The sequence below is a fragment of the Colletes latitarsis genome, chromosome 14 (assembly GCF_051014445.1).
Source record: "Colletes latitarsis isolate SP2378_abdomen chromosome 14, iyColLati1, whole genome shotgun sequence".
Lineage (NCBI taxonomy): Eukaryota > Metazoa > Arthropoda > Insecta > Hymenoptera > Colletidae > Colletes > Colletes latitarsis.
This window is the reverse complement of record NC_135147.1, coordinates 22,396,025-22,412,688: the sequence shown is the minus strand read 5'-3', so window position 1 is coordinate 22,412,688 and position 16,664 is coordinate 22,396,025. Positions and strand designations below refer to the sequence as shown.

At 37.6% G+C, this 16,664-nt stretch overlaps 2 protein-coding genes across 2 annotated transcripts in view; both read left to right on the top strand.

Moving 5' to 3' along the window:
• Nucleotides 1-1,000, top strand: part of LOC143349826 (follistatin-A-like) — a 65,075-nt gene extending 64,075 nt beyond the window's left edge. Inside the window, exon 7 of the mRNA XM_076781392.1 lies at nt 459-1,000. Within this exon, the coding sequence (XP_076637507.1) occupies nt 459-583 (125 nt within the window). The 3' untranslated portion in view covers nt 584-1,000. The remainder of the gene's footprint in view (nt 1-458) is intronic.
• A 10,910-nt stretch (nt 1,001-11,910) lies between these two features.
• On the top strand, nt 11,911-13,454 carry LOC143349825 (putative GPI-anchor transamidase). The gene is made up of 4 exons (XM_076781391.1): nt 11,911-12,173; nt 12,245-12,850; nt 12,930-13,040; nt 13,111-13,454. Exons 1-4 carry the CDS (start codon nt 12,117-12,119, stop codon nt 13,264-13,266), a joined length of 930 nt encoding a protein of 309 aa, XP_076637506.1. The 5' UTR covers nt 11,911-12,116; the 3' UTR covers nt 13,267-13,454.
• Nucleotides 13,455-16,664: the final 3,210 nt, after the last annotated feature.

Here is a 16,664-nt window from a genome sequence, read left to right as displayed (position 1 = left end):
CAATATTAAGTTGCAATTTACTTTCCCGTGCACCGACCATTGAATTTCCGGAGTTCGTTCTACGATTTCCTAGCATCCACATAACAGGTTATTCTGGGTACCAGGCGTGCCAGCTAGAATGTTAATAATGAAATTAATGAAACGAATTAAACGCTTCGATGGCCGGGTCACTATCTAAATCGAGCGCACTTATCTTGGTCGCGGGAGAGGGGTGGTGGGAGGGGCCAAGAAATTAAAATAATCAAGTTGACAGGGTTCGTTATTTTATCGAATCGTGCGCTGGTCGACGGAGGCAAACACGATTCGCGTTCGCCACTCTTCGCGACCATCGAGAGCAAGATAGGATCGCGTTCGCGGTCGATTCGCAGATCGAAGCGATGCGATCGCCGAAGAAACTCGAAAGTTACCGTACCGCGGGTTGATTTAATAACGATCCCTCGGTTGTCCGTTTGTTCCAGAGGAGGACAACACATCGAGCAACTATGGCGTCGATCTGGCGGACGAGGACGCGAGATTCGAGGACGCCGAATCGGAGTCCTTATCGTACAACGGCCAGACGCATCGTTCCCTGGCGTTATCGTAGCGCGCGATCGATCGAGATCGGTCGATCCACCTCGCTGCAAGATAAGTCGTAGATCTTTCTATGTCTCACTTCTCTCTCTCTGTCTATGTATCGACTGTTTAGGGGAATCCACGAAGCGTCTCGCGATTTTCGAGCCAGAATTATCGAACACGCGAGACTTCTGGGGGATCTTGAGGACAAAGAACGACGCAAAACCGGACACGTCGCGCTTCCTACAGCGGGATGCATTTCGAAAGGCACGGCCATTAATTCTCGATACGGGATAAGCTAGATTAAGGGCGGATCAGTATTCTTTTCTCCGTTCGCGGAGGAACTGAGCGTGGAAAGCTGGGCGAATCGAGACGAATCTACGCTTTCGCGGTCGCAGATCGCGTTTATTGGACCCTGGAGCCACTGGGTGTCTATTTATTATTAACGTTTCACTTGGAGTAACGATTCTTATAAACGAAGCGTGAAAAAAACGTTCGTCAGAAAGATTAAGAAGACTCGTTAAAAGAATATTTAACAAAACAAAATAAATTGCAGTGGCTCGATCACCTCGACATCTGAATATGCGTTGTCGGTGTTCCGTTAGGCGAACCGTTCGATCGCGAAAGCGTCGATATCGTCGCATGGACGCGGTTCGCGATCTTCGAGGGACTTTGAAGTTAGTTGTTCTGTGGCGTAGCGATGTACTTGTTATCACTCGACGAGCGTAGATCGGACACATTGAATCTTAGAGCCCAAAGAACATAGGACGCGTGTAAACCGTTTGCGGCAACACTCGCAGAATTAATCACGATCGCGTTTATTATACGGTGCATAGGCGAGTTTTTTTTTGAAAATTCAACGGACGTCGCACGACTGTTTAGCGTGATCGTCAGCCTGATTCTGGTAACGTGACCGTGACACGAGTACAGAGCCAGGAGTTTGCTCGAGAAACAACGAGATTCCAGCCCGTCGAAGAATTGTAAAACGAGAATGCTTGATCACTGATTCTTCGGGGGTTTGCTTGTTTATTTATTTTTAAAGTTTCTCAGCCAGCTGGAATCCGGGAGTTCTCTTCCTCTTGGAGCGTCCGGTACCGTCCAGGATAATTTCTAAAGGTAATTTCACACGAAAAGAACTCGTTTACGTAGACCTCGACCTTCCACGAGTTTGAGAAATTTACATTTTTACGTCACTCGTTCAGTAAGAAAAGGACGAAAGTCTCGTAGAATGCAAGCTAACTTCGAGAACACAAGTTTCGTACGATAGAAATTCATTTCTTTACGGTTAATAAGTTTTCCACAGCATATTCGTTTCGAGACTGGAGAGAATGAAAGACAACATTTTTCAAGATTCAGTTTCTTAAATTGCTTCACTTTTAAATAAATCGTAACGCACGAATTCCTTAAACATATTTATTGAAAGCCACGCAAGAACGAACGAAGAATTATTTATTTATTTTGGGAGTAATGTGAACGAATTATAAAAACATTTCTTTTCTAAAGACAGTTCGATTCTCTTACGTTGGGTTAGTAACGAAGGTAACGAGGTTTAATGGCGTTGACGTAAACAATCGGTGAAGCATTTTGTACGGAATGCTTTTTTGGAAGAAAATGAGTGAATTTGTTATCAAGTAATCGTCACGCGAGGCCGTCGTATTTGAGAAAAATAGCGACTAATTTTGTGCGAGTCAGTATTTATTATTCAGCGTTGCGTGATGGAGTCACGTAGATTCACGATCAACGAATAAGCTGAAACTCGATTAACCCGTCTGAATGCAATTTTTCAGGCATCAATATTTATGCACGTGTGTAAAGTATTCCGAAACTATTAAAGCGTTGTATTCTACTCGTAAAACTGTTTGAGTTAAGAAAATGAAGGAAGCCATCTTCTTTTTGTTTCACGGATTCGACTCGAGAGAAAAAAACTAAATAAACGTTCGATCGCGAAGCTTCAAAAAGATCGTACACGTTGAATAATTTATCGATACGTCGCGAACAGGTTGAGTGAGTCGATTCGTCAACGCGTTGCAGATTTGCAGTATTTCTTCCTTAACGGTGTCGAAGATTTAAAAGACGCGAGCGTGATTACCATATCAAATTTGAGATACGCGATCGAATACGAGAAACCGTTATCGATGGATCGGTACTCGCGTTCGGTGTCGATAATTTTTCATTTCCATCAGTATTTTTTTTTTTTTTTTTTTTTTTTTTACCGCGTATTTCTGTGGTTGTGCGTTGTGAAAACTATGGTGAAATTGTTTTTTCCTTTCCTTTCATATTTTATCGCATTTTTACACAGACGACACAAAATTGTCGCTACAATTCGACTTTAAGTTTTAAGGAAACGTTATCGTGTAATAAATTATTAGAACGTCGTGTGTTCATTAATTTAATCGCTTAGCATTAACGATCGATGATTGATATTAGAGTTAACGAGTTTCACAGCTCCTTTGAAATAATTTTCGTTAAGTTTTTGAGTAATCGTCGGCGTAAAACTTGATCGGTAAAACGGGCTAACGGTACGCGACACTTATTAAATAACAATCGGAATTTCACGAACGTACGCTCAATGTCTTTCACCGGCAATAACGTGTCTGGGGGAACTTTATCTGCACGAAGGGAAATATTTTATACTTAGGAATGACGCTTAACGATCGCGGGCAAAGTTATACATTCTTAAACGCGCGCAAAATATTAGACAGTCTATATCTTCGATATTAGTCTGAAAGAATTTTGATCGTTACAGTGCCTCCAGTCTGGCGCCAGTAGAATTCACATAATATTCGTACTTAATTTATTTTAGTTTTACGGCCAGCGTTAAGAGCTCCACTTATTCGCGCGCATTTTATCGACCGCAGTCACGTATCTATCATTTTTCTTCTTTGGCAATCATATTTTGTCGACGTTCTACGCGTGTCATTTCTCGCTACGCAGTTACGATGCAGGTTCGTTAAGAAGAGATCGCTTTGCAAATGAAACACCGAGAGTACGAGTAATTTATCGGGAAATGATAGACCGGACGCCGCCAGTTGTGCCGCGAAGTATACTTTATTCCCATTATTAATCTTCGACGATTCCATTAAAATCTGCGGGTAGTAATATCTTTATTAATTAAAATAAAAGTTTTATTTGGAGTTCAAGTTCCTCGTGCATTTGGGAAATACTTCGTTCGACAAATTTTTCTGTATGATTATTTTGATTACTGAATTTTTTAAATTGAAGCGATCGTGACAGGAGTGTTAGGCAATGTTCAATGCAGATTGGAAAATTTATCGAGGCTCGATCTGGAATTATATACATATATATAAAGGGTGTTCGGCCACCCCTGGGAAAAATTTTAATGGAAGATTCTGGAGGCCAAAATAAGACGAAAATCAAGAATACCAATTTGTTGATTGAGGCTCCGTTAAAAAGTTATTAACGTTCGAAGTTCCGTCTGTAGAAGGGCAATTTGTCCATCTACTCGAATTTTTTTCTCGAAAATGGTTAGGATTTCGAAGGTATGTCTATTCACCAAAAATGATTGTAATCGACCCCTGCAACTGAAAATAATTTTTTTAGAACGATTCGAAATGTTTTAATTTTGTCGAAAAATTTCACATCTTCTCGAATTTTTTTCTAGAAAGTGGGTAGGATTTCGGGGGTATGTCTATTGACCAAAAATGATTGAAATTGACCCCCCTAGATAAAAATATTATTTTTAGAACGATTTGAAATTTTTCATTTTGGTCAAAAAATTTAGGCACCTACCCCCTGTCGATTTTTCTTAAAAATTCGTTTTTCATTTCTAATAATTTTGTTTGACGCCCTACAGAAAAGTTGTCTAACACTTTTTTGTAGGTACCCACGAGCTCTACTTCAGAAAAAAGTTTCATTGAAATATATTCACAATTGTAGGAGTTATAGCTGTTTGAAAATTGGACCATTTTTATGGGGTTTTTCTCATTTTGCGGGGTCAAGGACCAACTTTTCGAATATTTTTGCGATTTGTATATATTCTCCATCAAAATACGCGTAGTTTGCTTTTTTAAACATTAAAATCGTCCAATCCGTTCAGAAGTTATGACGTTTTAAAGATTCTTAGGAAAATTCGGGCAGACATTTCTGGCCAGAAATGATATTTTCGGTAAGGAATTTTTTTCTCGAAACTGAGTAGGATTTCGGGGGTATGTATAATGACCAAAAATGCTTGTAATTGACCCCTGTAACTAAATATAATTTTTTTAGTATGATTTGAAATTTTTTAATTTTGTCGAAAAATTTCACACCTTCTCGAATTTTTTTCTCGAAAGTGGGTAGAATTTCGATGGCATGTCTAATGACCAAAAATGATTCTACTTGACCCCCGCAACCGAAAATAATTTTTCCAGAACGATTTGAAATTTTTGAATTTAATTGTTAATAACTTTTTAACGAAGCCTCCATCGACAAATTGGTATTCTTGATTTTCGTCTTATTTTGGCCTCCAGATTCCCCCATTAAAATTTTTCCCAGGGTTGGCCGAACACCTTGTATATCTTTCTCGTAAAATGATCCATCTTTCGACGAGATGCCAGATTCTATTAAAATCCGCGAAGAGTAATATCATTATTAATTAAAATTAAAATTTTGCTTGCAATTCAATTGCCTCGTGCACTGGGAAAATACTTTGTTCGACGAATTCTTCTCTATAATTATTTTGATTATTGAATTTTAAAAATTCCATCATTTTTTAAATTGAAACGATGGTGACAGGAGTGTCAGGCGACGTTCGATGCAGATTCGAAAATTTATCGAGGCTCGATCTGGAATTCTATACGTATATATATCTTTCTCGTAAAATGACCCATCTTTCGACGAGATGCCAGAGGAATTCTAAACTCTCGTTTTTTCTGTTCGCCGTCCACAATTTTTATCCGTTTCTTTCCTCGGGGGACCATGAGACTACGATTTTGCGGAATGCAAACTTCTCATGGCTGCCATCCTCGCGAAACAATTAACGTTCCTGACAGGCACAAAAGTGTTCCAAGAAAACGGGCAGACGTCGCGACACCCAGCATTGCAAAAATACAAGATTGGAATTACTTCGCAGCGGCGTAAAACCGTAACTGCGAAAAGGCAAAAAGTCGCTTTTTAATTCGCCACGATCCGTTCGTTCGCGACGACCAAATTACACGACGTGACATTTTTATTTTCTAGAATCGGGAAGATTTATAACGCGTCTCGAACGAACCGCAAGCGATCTCTTCCGTCGACAATAACGAATCGCGAAGGAACAATCGTAACACGTAAGATTTACAATTGAGTTGGGTGAATTTTTATTCTCGCGGGTAGCCCGTTAATTCTTTTTATTTTCTATTTTTTTTTTCTTTTTTTTTTTTTTATTTACGCTTGAATATTATCTTCTCGAGAGACGCAATCAAATCAATTATTTATTCGTTACTTTTTATCTGTTTCGTTGTTTTAAGTGAAGTTAGATTTTATTTTAAATGTATTCTAGCGAGTCGAAAAGTAGACGTTTGTTATTTACAAGAAGAAAAGTAAAAAAAATATTGAAAATTAAATATATACGCGAATTATGTTAAAATGTATGTAATTTTCAAATTATATGTACGGTAGTCGTGTAGCTTATAAGTTGTTTCGATTATAAACGCGTAGGATGGGGCCGTGATTCGTGGAACAAATTGATCGAGAACTTTTCGAGAAATGGGCTTGATCGTGTCTTGACGGGAACTATATGACGTATTAATTCTGCTTGTGTTCATAAAAATAAAGTGTTTATTTTATCACTTTTTCCTTTACTTGTTAATTTTGTGCTTGTTCTATTCTCGTACGTCCTTTCTATTCTATTTTCCGGTTTTCTGTATATAAATTCCTTATACATAAATTCTTTTGCAATCTCCTCGCGCAGAACCACTCTCCATTCATTCAGCTAAGTCCATTCGAGACTTTATTGTTGCACGAATTGCTAAAAATATCAGCGGATTTTTGGAATTCCAGAAACGAGAACTAATTTCAATATTCTTTCAAACTTTAATTCTCGGAATTTTACGTTATTTATTTTCGATCGAAAATCGTTTTTATCGTCTGCATACACTTTTGACCAAACGATGGCCGTTTTGTCCTCTATGCCACTCGTCTATACGAATAATTATGGTAAAAAAACTAATCCCACGTACCATGAAACAGTGTTCTACCATCGAACAAGATAATAGAAGTTACAGAAGCAGAAACGAAAATAACGAGTCGTATCAAGACACGGTCCAGTCTTCGCGAAATCTAAAATTCGATTTTCTCGAAAACGGAGCCACGCACGAAGAATTCGCAGCTTCCACGATTTCGCCACGAATCCCGCGGCAGCTTGCAAAACGACGCGCGGTACGTTCAAGGAACGATACGAAAGTTACTTGAATTGTTACAGTTTATAGGAACGAAACCCAACTCGAATCCAATCCATATATTATAGATATTTATTTTTCATTTTCGCGCGGCGACGTGCAGAGCGATACACAACGATCAGCCGCGATAAATTCATGCTCATTTCGACATTTATGCACTCGTACGGTCCAGTATTCGATATTTCTACCTATACAACATTGTCTCGTGCATTCTTTTCATCTATTCCGTGACTATAATCCGAACTAGACGCTTTAGTCGGTCGTATCTCGAGGAAATCTGACTGTCATCGTTCGGGGACGGGGCGCGTTCGCGATCGGGAAAACGCGACGGTGCCGAAAAAAAAAAAAAAATAAAAGAAAAATAAACGAAATAGAGAACAGGAATTCGCTTAGGAGCAAAAGGAAAAGAAAAAAGCGTACAGCTATAAACGGTCAAATTCATTTAGATGGAAATGCAATTGTATGCGATAATATAGTTCCTGTATTATACATAACATATATAAATTTAATATAAATTATTATATAGTAGCTTTATATTACTAATAGTAGTACGTTATTGCGAACCAAAAATTACACGTGTCACGCATTGATATCTATCGTAATTGATGTCGATTCAAGGTGTATAATCCGAGCGTTTTGGAGGTTCACTCGAGGATATTTAATTGAACGTCGAGGACGACTGAACGAGGGGGGAGAAAAGAAAATGAAAAACGTCAGATAGTGTCGATAAGGGACAATAAAGAAAACCTAGAAGATAATTATGTACGCGCTCCTTGTTTTTTTTCTCTTTTATCGGAGCTAAACGGGAATAATGGCGAAAGAGAAACGGAGACGAAGAAAATCGATGGGAATTGAGCGAAAATTCCATTCGCACGAGCGATTTCTTCGCTCCCACGTTCTGGGTACTTCGAATTTTATACCTTTGGAATGGATATTAATTAATTTATAAACCTCATCGTTTATTTTATCTGATACGTACTCGAGCTTTATCTCGTCTATTGGCGATCGAGAGAAGGATAGTTGATTTTATTTAAATTCCTGATCACCTCCGTGCATCGACGACCGGAGGAAGGACAGCGGATCTTTCACGATTTCGAACGTTTAATAAAACGTCAAATTTTTTTTAGCGAAGAGCGTAAAGTTTGTTGACGATTTGCGATAAGTGAAGACGAAAGGACTGATCGGTGATTTAACGACATTAGTGCCAATTGTAGTCACGTATATAATATGTAGGTCCAGTAATTTCAATTATTGGTGTAAATTAAACACTCGAATCCTTCGCTAAAAACGTCGTGCTCATTTTTTAAATATATTTCTACGCGTAAACGTACGTTGTTGTGTACTGTGCACAATATGAATACCATTTTATTCGTAATAACAGTAATGATATGGGGTTATTATTATATATTTAACTCGACAGACATTAAGAGAAATGTGTCGAACGATAAAACGTCTATCAATGGTTCTAAATAAAACTGCAGGATGTGGTAGAATTCGTGGTATAACAGGAAATAAAATTCAAACGTGCAACAATTTTGTATTGATTCCCAAGTTCACCGATAAATTCAATAATTTATTCCAATGTTTCGGTCGCCTGATACGGAACAATGGGAACTTTGTAAATAAAAACCGCAATTTATTTTGGGTCTTCGCACACAAAGACTCGGGCTTTCTCGTTACGTTGCAAATAAAAAGTATCTTTTCTAAATTAAATCGTAACATAAAGTTTCGCACGAGAATTCAAGTAAATTTCTAAAAGAACTCTCGCGCAACTTTGTTGTAATCTAATTCATTCCAAAGGAAACGTAGTATGTAATACATTTCTGAAAGTGTCCAATTATTTCTCATTCACCCTGTAGAATTTGTTCCCACGCTAGTTTTCTACAATTTCTGTCTTCAAATATTCAATTTAATTCTAAGTTATCGTAGACATTGTACATAATTTTGAAAAGAAACCAACAGCAATAAATATTTAATTTGAATGTTGAGATCTTTTCTCTTCTAAAGGAGCGTACTTTGAACTGAAACGTTGGATTAAATTATTTATATAAATATTAACTAAAAATCGGAATAATTACGCCGCCTATTATATAAACATATTAATTGATACTACTGAAGAAAATATACGTGGAGTGTCTCAGAACGATTATAATAATTATTTTATAAACAATTCGCGTATTCTTAAATCGTTATATTTTCATATTGCGTGCACGATTTTCGAATATTGTAATTTTGTATCTTTATCGTTGTCTTGTATTCATCATAATGTAAACATTATTTATTTTCTTTTAATATCATTTTAAGTTAGATAACAATTGAACGAAATTTTATATTTGATTCTTTACTCTCGCTTAACTTATTTAAGTAAGTGTACGCGATTAAATTATGACGTTAGTATTTATCAAGACTGTATTCTCAGTTAATTTATTTTAATACTCATTTCGACATTTGTACTATTTCCATAAACTGCGTGTCGAACAAGATAAAAAAAAAGTATGCTTTTCAAATATCTAAAGAGTACGTGCACGTGTGCAATGAATGCAAACCTTAATTGGAGAAAAATGCACCAATTAAACGAATGTAAACGAAGACAATGTCTTTTGTTTGAGAATTTAAAAAAAAAAGAAACATAAATGGGACTTCATTTTTGTGGTTAACACAATGGCTACAGGATAATTTAAATTTGTAAATTTATAGTATAGTGTTATCGCAAATTTGTGTTTACGTATGCGAAGTTCGAAAAAACTTTGATCGTAATATGTTGGATATTACGTCACAGATGGCATGATATAAAATATGTTCACGATAATACAATAAATGTAGCGCGATGCGTTGAACTTGTGATATAATGTAGAAACAAAGTAGAAATACAATAATGGCGAGTTACTACGATACAAAAATTCTTCTAATGTGCACGTTAATTTGCAGTACACGCTTGTAATTAATTGTGGTCTTAGATACGTCCGAAAATACTAACAATTATAACAATAATAAACTCTTGCATCCATTAAAAATCTATATACTAAATGTAATTTACAGAAAATACAATCTAAGCATTTTAACAACCAAGCAGAAATAAATTTATGAAAATTGTGAAAACTCACTGAACAGACAACTTCACAATGAGAAAAAGAATTCCCTCTAATTGTAAGTAGTTAAATAATATTCTAAATAACGGAAATTACTCTCAATTTCCCTTGCTCGTACGTATTTTTATTAAATTAAATTTCTAATACCATTAAAGCTGATCACGACGTTCAAAACATCGCAAGATGATGTAAGCTAAATGTAAACTTCTGGGTGGTTCCAAAAAAGAAAAACGAAACACAGAAATAAAACATCAAAATATTCCTATTGCTTTTCTTGCCACTCTTTACTATTTTTCTTCGTGAAAATTGATTCTTGGAAACACGTATGAGTATTAGAAAATGTGAAAACTAAGAAATGGGAATTCTTTGAAACGCGAACACCCTGATGTATGCAGTGGCGGATTGAAGATTGTATTTCAATCTCAGAATTTTAATCCCATTAAACGACAAATGTTGAACAATCATGGAAACTGTAACATTTCTATTTATAATTATATATTATGATATACAATTTTTAAGCGTGGGACTCTCGAATTTTTCTTCCCTTTGTTTAAGTTGTTCTAGATCCGCCACTGGATGTATGCACTGATATCCTTTCGTCTCTGCGATTGTAGCTTAAGTTCAAGGATTTACGCCATTTTCCACGATACGTATCCGACATACTGCACGACTCGTGTAAACGTTCGTACATTTACACAGCGACAGAGCGATGTAAACGCAAGAGAAGGAAAATCCGTGTAAATTAAGTGTCTCGTTAGCTTCCAAGGAACTGTAACGTTAAGTTATCGATCGACTGGAGTAAAGAGGATCGAGAAACGTAGAATAGATCGAGCAGGACGTTTAAGAGATAGAATCCGTGCACGTCGAAGTACCTACATTAAAATAATTGACACACGAATCATTGTAAAGGGTAATACAGTCGGGACGCCGTTTCTGCGAGAGACATTAAATTAATTGATCGCAAAACAGGATAGCCTATAATCTTTAATTAATTTCTAAGTTTCAAGAATGCTTTATCTAGGCGGTAACGAGATGGATTAACTTATAAATAAATGAATAAATTTATATGTATACATATTATATGTATTTGCAAGACGCGTGTCTTGTTGTATGTATATATACATATGTGTCTGTATGTGTGTATGTGGATGTATATACATACATATACATATATATCAGTAGCAACCTACTTTCAAGACTGTGGAACATCATAGGTGTATAAATGTTTAAATAAATTATTATAACGTGGCAATCAATCGTCGACGTGATTATTCCCACACCTCTCCCTCAATCTATGGAAAATATTATGCACAGCGATCTGAAGATAATAGTACAAGATTTTATAGCAAAGTAACAAAATTTAATAACATTCGACCTAAATAAAATGATCGAAAGTAGAGTAATAAATTCTATTTCTTATCGATATCAAGCTTGCATACAAGCGGAGGTACATCATTTTGAAACGAGATTTTAAAAATAGCACCTGATTTAATTAGTAACTGATTACATCTAAGAATTGAAAATATTACGAGTTACGAATTATAAATGTAAATTCTTTTCCGTACAGATTAATGTAGCATTACTAATTGTATTATTATGCAACGTAATATTCTTTATTGCTATCAAAACTATCACTGACATCGATGCGAATTCCAAGCACAAATACTGATTTAAAAATAGAAATTCAAACAGAGATCGTCATAAAAACAACTCATTAACGTTTTATGCAATAGTATTATTTTATCGCATGCGTTTTATACTTACATTATGAATGTATTCTATACTTAAATTTGAACTTAAATTTATCAAAAAATGGTGGCAGCACCTATCGATTCGATTGCATAGACATCTAACATACGTTGCTGCACCTTCTACGGTTGCATCATACGTGATATGTTCGTCGATACAGTTTGTAAACAATATATAAGAAAGTCGTGACAATAAATAATTTTATAATGAATAATGAAGGGAACGTTTTTAGATAAAATGATGAAAATAGTATTTTAAATTAAAAAATTTCATTTCTGTAGTTTATTGTCGAATGTAGCGAGCAGTAATACACTTTATACTAATTCATGCAATACGTAAATATATCGTAATGTATTTAATACTTTTTATTACTTTGTGCGTCTGCCAGATAAATTACGCTTTGGAGGTTTGTATAATCGAGTCCGTAAGATTGATCAAATGTTTAATCATGTACTGATAAGAACCTAACCTTTGCAGATGCCGGAAAAATTTGGAAAGACTGGTCATTCAAACAACTGGGCAGTGTTAGTTGATACCTCGCGGTTTTGGTTCAACTATCGACACGTTGCGAATGTATTATCGATATATCGCAGCGTTAAACGCTTGGGAATACCAGATTCGCAAATTATTCTGATGATAGCAGACGACATGGCATGCAATCCGAGAAACCCTAGGCCAGCCACTGTGTTCAATAATGTCAAGCAACATATTAACGTTTATGGAGATGACGTAGAAGTAGATTATAGAGGCTACGAAGTTACGGTAGAAAATTTTGTGAGATTGTTAACTGGAAGGTTAATGCCGGAAACACCAAGATCTAAGAAACTACTGACAGACGAAGGGTCTAACATTCTGATTTACCTTACCGGTCATGGTGGGAATGGATTCTTGAAGTTCCAAGACTCAGAGGAAATCACTAGTCAAGAACTTGGAGATGCACTGGAACAAATGTGGCAGAAACGAAGATACCATGAAATTTTATTCATAGTCGACACTTGCCAAGCAAGTTCAATGTATCAGAAGTTTTATTCTCCGAATATCTTGGCAGTTGCATCTAGTCTGGTGGGAGAAGATTCACTTTCTGTACGTAACAATACTAGTTTTATGTTTTGCCATTCATAGCTTTTAGTTATACAATATAAATATTAATTACTTCTTACAGCATCACTTGGATCCTTCTATCGGCGTTTATATTATAGATCGGTACACATATCATGTATTGAATTTTCTAGAGAACGTAGAACCTTCTAGTACCAAAACTTTAGGAGAATTTGTAAGTTCTTTGAATAAAAATTCTTGGTTTAAATGAAATTTATTATACTAATAAGTGTTCTGTATTCCAGCTCAAAGTATGTCCAAAGCATTATTGCTTATCGACAGTCGGAGTAAGAAAGGATTTATTCAGAAGGGATCCTGATAAAGTACCAGTCACAGATTTCTTTGGGTCGTTGAGGCCTGTAGAATTAACCACAAGTATAATGATCATTAAGCCTCGTTAGGTATAGATAAAATAAAACCGGCAGGAGAATATTTTTAAGCTGCACAATTTTCCGATATATCGCATTTACATACTGTCTAGAAATAAGTAATAAATTGTATAAAAGAAATTCATACTACCATTATTTTAAGAATATTTAAATAAATACATTAATACAGTACATAAAAATGATTAATATTAATAAGAGAACATATTTCCCAACTCGTCGTGATTAGTTCTTACTATGAATACGCGGGAACCCGAATCGGAAATTGTTGAGCGCGGAATCGGACACACCGTTTCCAAAGTAGCGCTCAAATTTACGATAGGAAAAAACCCCATCGAAGCAAACTCACATCTGCGAGACAGAACACGAGAATTCCTTACAAAAAATAATTCATTGTAAGTTGTAGCGGCCGCCCACCAAGCCAAGGTACATTTAAATTTTCCTACAGGTTTCATTCACTCGCTTCGCTGGCCTTTGCTGACCGCTGCTGACCACTCCTGATACTTCTGACAACGTATAATGATTACTACGAGCAACTGCCAGCCACTCCCAGCCTGTGCTGGCTTCTGCTGGCCTCTGCTGACCATCGCTTATATTTCTGCCAAAGTGTAACGATTACTACTGACTTCGGGCAGCCTCTGCTGGCCTCCACTGACCGCTGCTGGCGACACTTGATACTTCTGACAACGTGTAACGATTACGACTAGCTACGGCCACCCTATCCTAGCTTCTGCTGGCCTCTGCTGACCGCTACTGACCACTCCTGTTACTTCTGACAATGTATAACGATTACTACTGATTTCTGCCTGCCTCCGCTGGGCTCTGCTGACCGCTGCTGACCACTTCTGATACTTCTGACAACGTATAATGATTACTACGAGCAACTGCCAGCCTCTCCCAGCCTGTGCTGGTTTCTGCTGGCCTCTGCTGACCATCGCTTATATTTCTGCTAACCTACAACGACTACTACTGACTTCTGTCTGCATCCGCTGGACTCTGCTGACCGCTGCTGACCACTCCTGTTACTTCTGACAACGTATAACGATTACAACTTGCTACTGTCAGCCTCTCCCAACCTCTGCTGACCTCTGCTGACCACCCCTGATGCTTCTGGCAACGTATAACGATTACAACTTGCTACTGCTTGCCCCTGCTGGTCTCTGCATGCTCCTGCATCCCTCTGCTGACCTCTACTGGCCCCTGCTGACCACGCTGACCTTTGTTAACAACTTCTAACATGATGTACATGTATTAAAACTTTGTATAATGTAAATCTATGACAATAAATGATATAATTTCAAAGAATTCTATGTGTTCTCATCACTTCTACCTTTCTTTTCCTCTCCCCATTGTTCCCTTAGTTATAAGAAACCGTTTCTCTACTTAAAACTGGAATTCCAAAGTGCCCGGAGCGTTTTCTGAAATGCCGGTGACCTTGACCCACTTTCGAAACTGGGTCAAGGCCAAATCCTGATTCCCAAAGCGCCCGGAATTTTTCTAAGATTCGATGGCCTTGACCTACTTTCGAAATTGGGTCAAGGCCATCCGGATTTTCAAGTCGGCCGGAAGATTTCTGAAATTTCGAATGGCCTTGACCCACTTTCGAAATTGGGTCAAGGCCATCCGGATTTTCGAAGCGGCCGGAATTTTTCTGAGATTCGAATGGCCTTGACCTACTTTCGAAATTGGGTCAAGGCCATCCGGATTTCCAAGTCGGCCGGAAGATTTCTGAAATTTCGAATGGCCTTGACCCACTTTCGAAATTGGGTCAAGGCCATCCGGATTTCCAAACCGCCCAGAATTTTTCTAAGATTCGAATGGCCTTGACCCACTTTCGAAATTGGGTCAAGGCCATCCGGATTTTCGAAGCGCCCGGAATTTTTCTAAGATTCGAATGGCCTTGACCCACTTTCGAAACTGGGTCAAGGTCAAGGTCAAATTCGGATTTCCAAAGTTTCCGGAACATTTCTAAAATGCTGGAGAACTTGCGAAGAAGGTGGTACGCATCTTATAGGTAAGAGAATGATTTGGAGAGGAAAAGGACGGTAAAAAATGATGAGAACACATTGAATACTTTGAAATTATATCATTTATTGTCATAGATTTACATTATACAGAACTTTAATACATATAAACATATTATATTATATTACATCATGTCACAAGTTGTCAGCAACGGTCAGCAGTGGTCAGCGATGGTTAGCTGACGTCGGGAGATGTTGGCAGAGGCCAGCTTAGGTCGGGAGATGCTGGCAGAGGTCAGCAGAGACTGGCAGTAGCCGGTAGTAATCGTTGTACGTTGCCAGAAATATAAGCGGTGGTCAGCAGCGGTCAGCAAAGGCCAACGGAGGCCAGTAGAGGCCTGCAGAGTCATGTAGAGACCAGCAGGGACAAGCAGTAACAAGTAGTAATCGTTATACGCTGTCAGAAGCATCAGGGGTGGTCAGCGGTAGTCAGGCAGAAGTCAGTAGTAATCGTTATACGTTGTCTGAGGTATCAGGAGTGGTCAGCAGCGGTCAGCAGAGGCCATCGGAGGTTTGGAGAGGCTGGTAGTAGCTGGTCGTAGTCGTTATGCGTTGTCAGAAATATAATCGGTGGTCAGCAGAGGCCATCAGAGACTTCGAGAGGCTGGCAGTAGCTGGTCGTAGTCGTTATGCGTTGTCAGAAACATAAGCGGTTGTCAGCTGTGGTCAGCAGGGGCCAGGAAAGGCAGGCAGAGACACGTACTTGGTGGCAGAGGTCAGCAGGGGCTGGGAGAGGCTGGCAGTAGCCAGTAGTAATGGTTATACATTGCTGGATATATCAGAAGTGATATCTGAAATAATATACGTATGTACGTTAATAGATAAGAATAATAAAAAAAAAATTTCTTTTATTTCATGAATTAAAATATGATGAGGGGGTCTTAAAACGTGTATTCCCGTAAGATAAATTTCACAAACTTTTATTTTCATTATGGTACTTTGCTTATGTGGGCCTACATAGGTCGGAAAGTAATAATGCCTGGGCAGTCGAGATTCCAAATCAGTTGTTCAAGGGCGAGAAGGCAAATGTGAGCCTTCCACGAGAAAAAGAGGACATGTGTCAGTTTGCCTTGGTCGAGTTCGAATTCATTCAATTGCAGAAAATTTTATTACTCTAAGTACGCTTATACTATACCATCAGCATTCTATTGTTTATCTGGTCTAATGTGTAACACAATTATCAATATCTGCGACAATCCTGAATACGTGCAATGCCGACCAAATACCTGTCAAACGTTTAAGATGAATACTTTGGGCGCTGTGCAAAATTTTCAAGTAAAATATTTTCATTGATTCAGTAACTTATTTAAGAAATACGTCATCAGTCGGTAAGTATATGTTTCTTTCTATTATATACAAGAAACAGAATATATTCGAAGTGAGAATTAC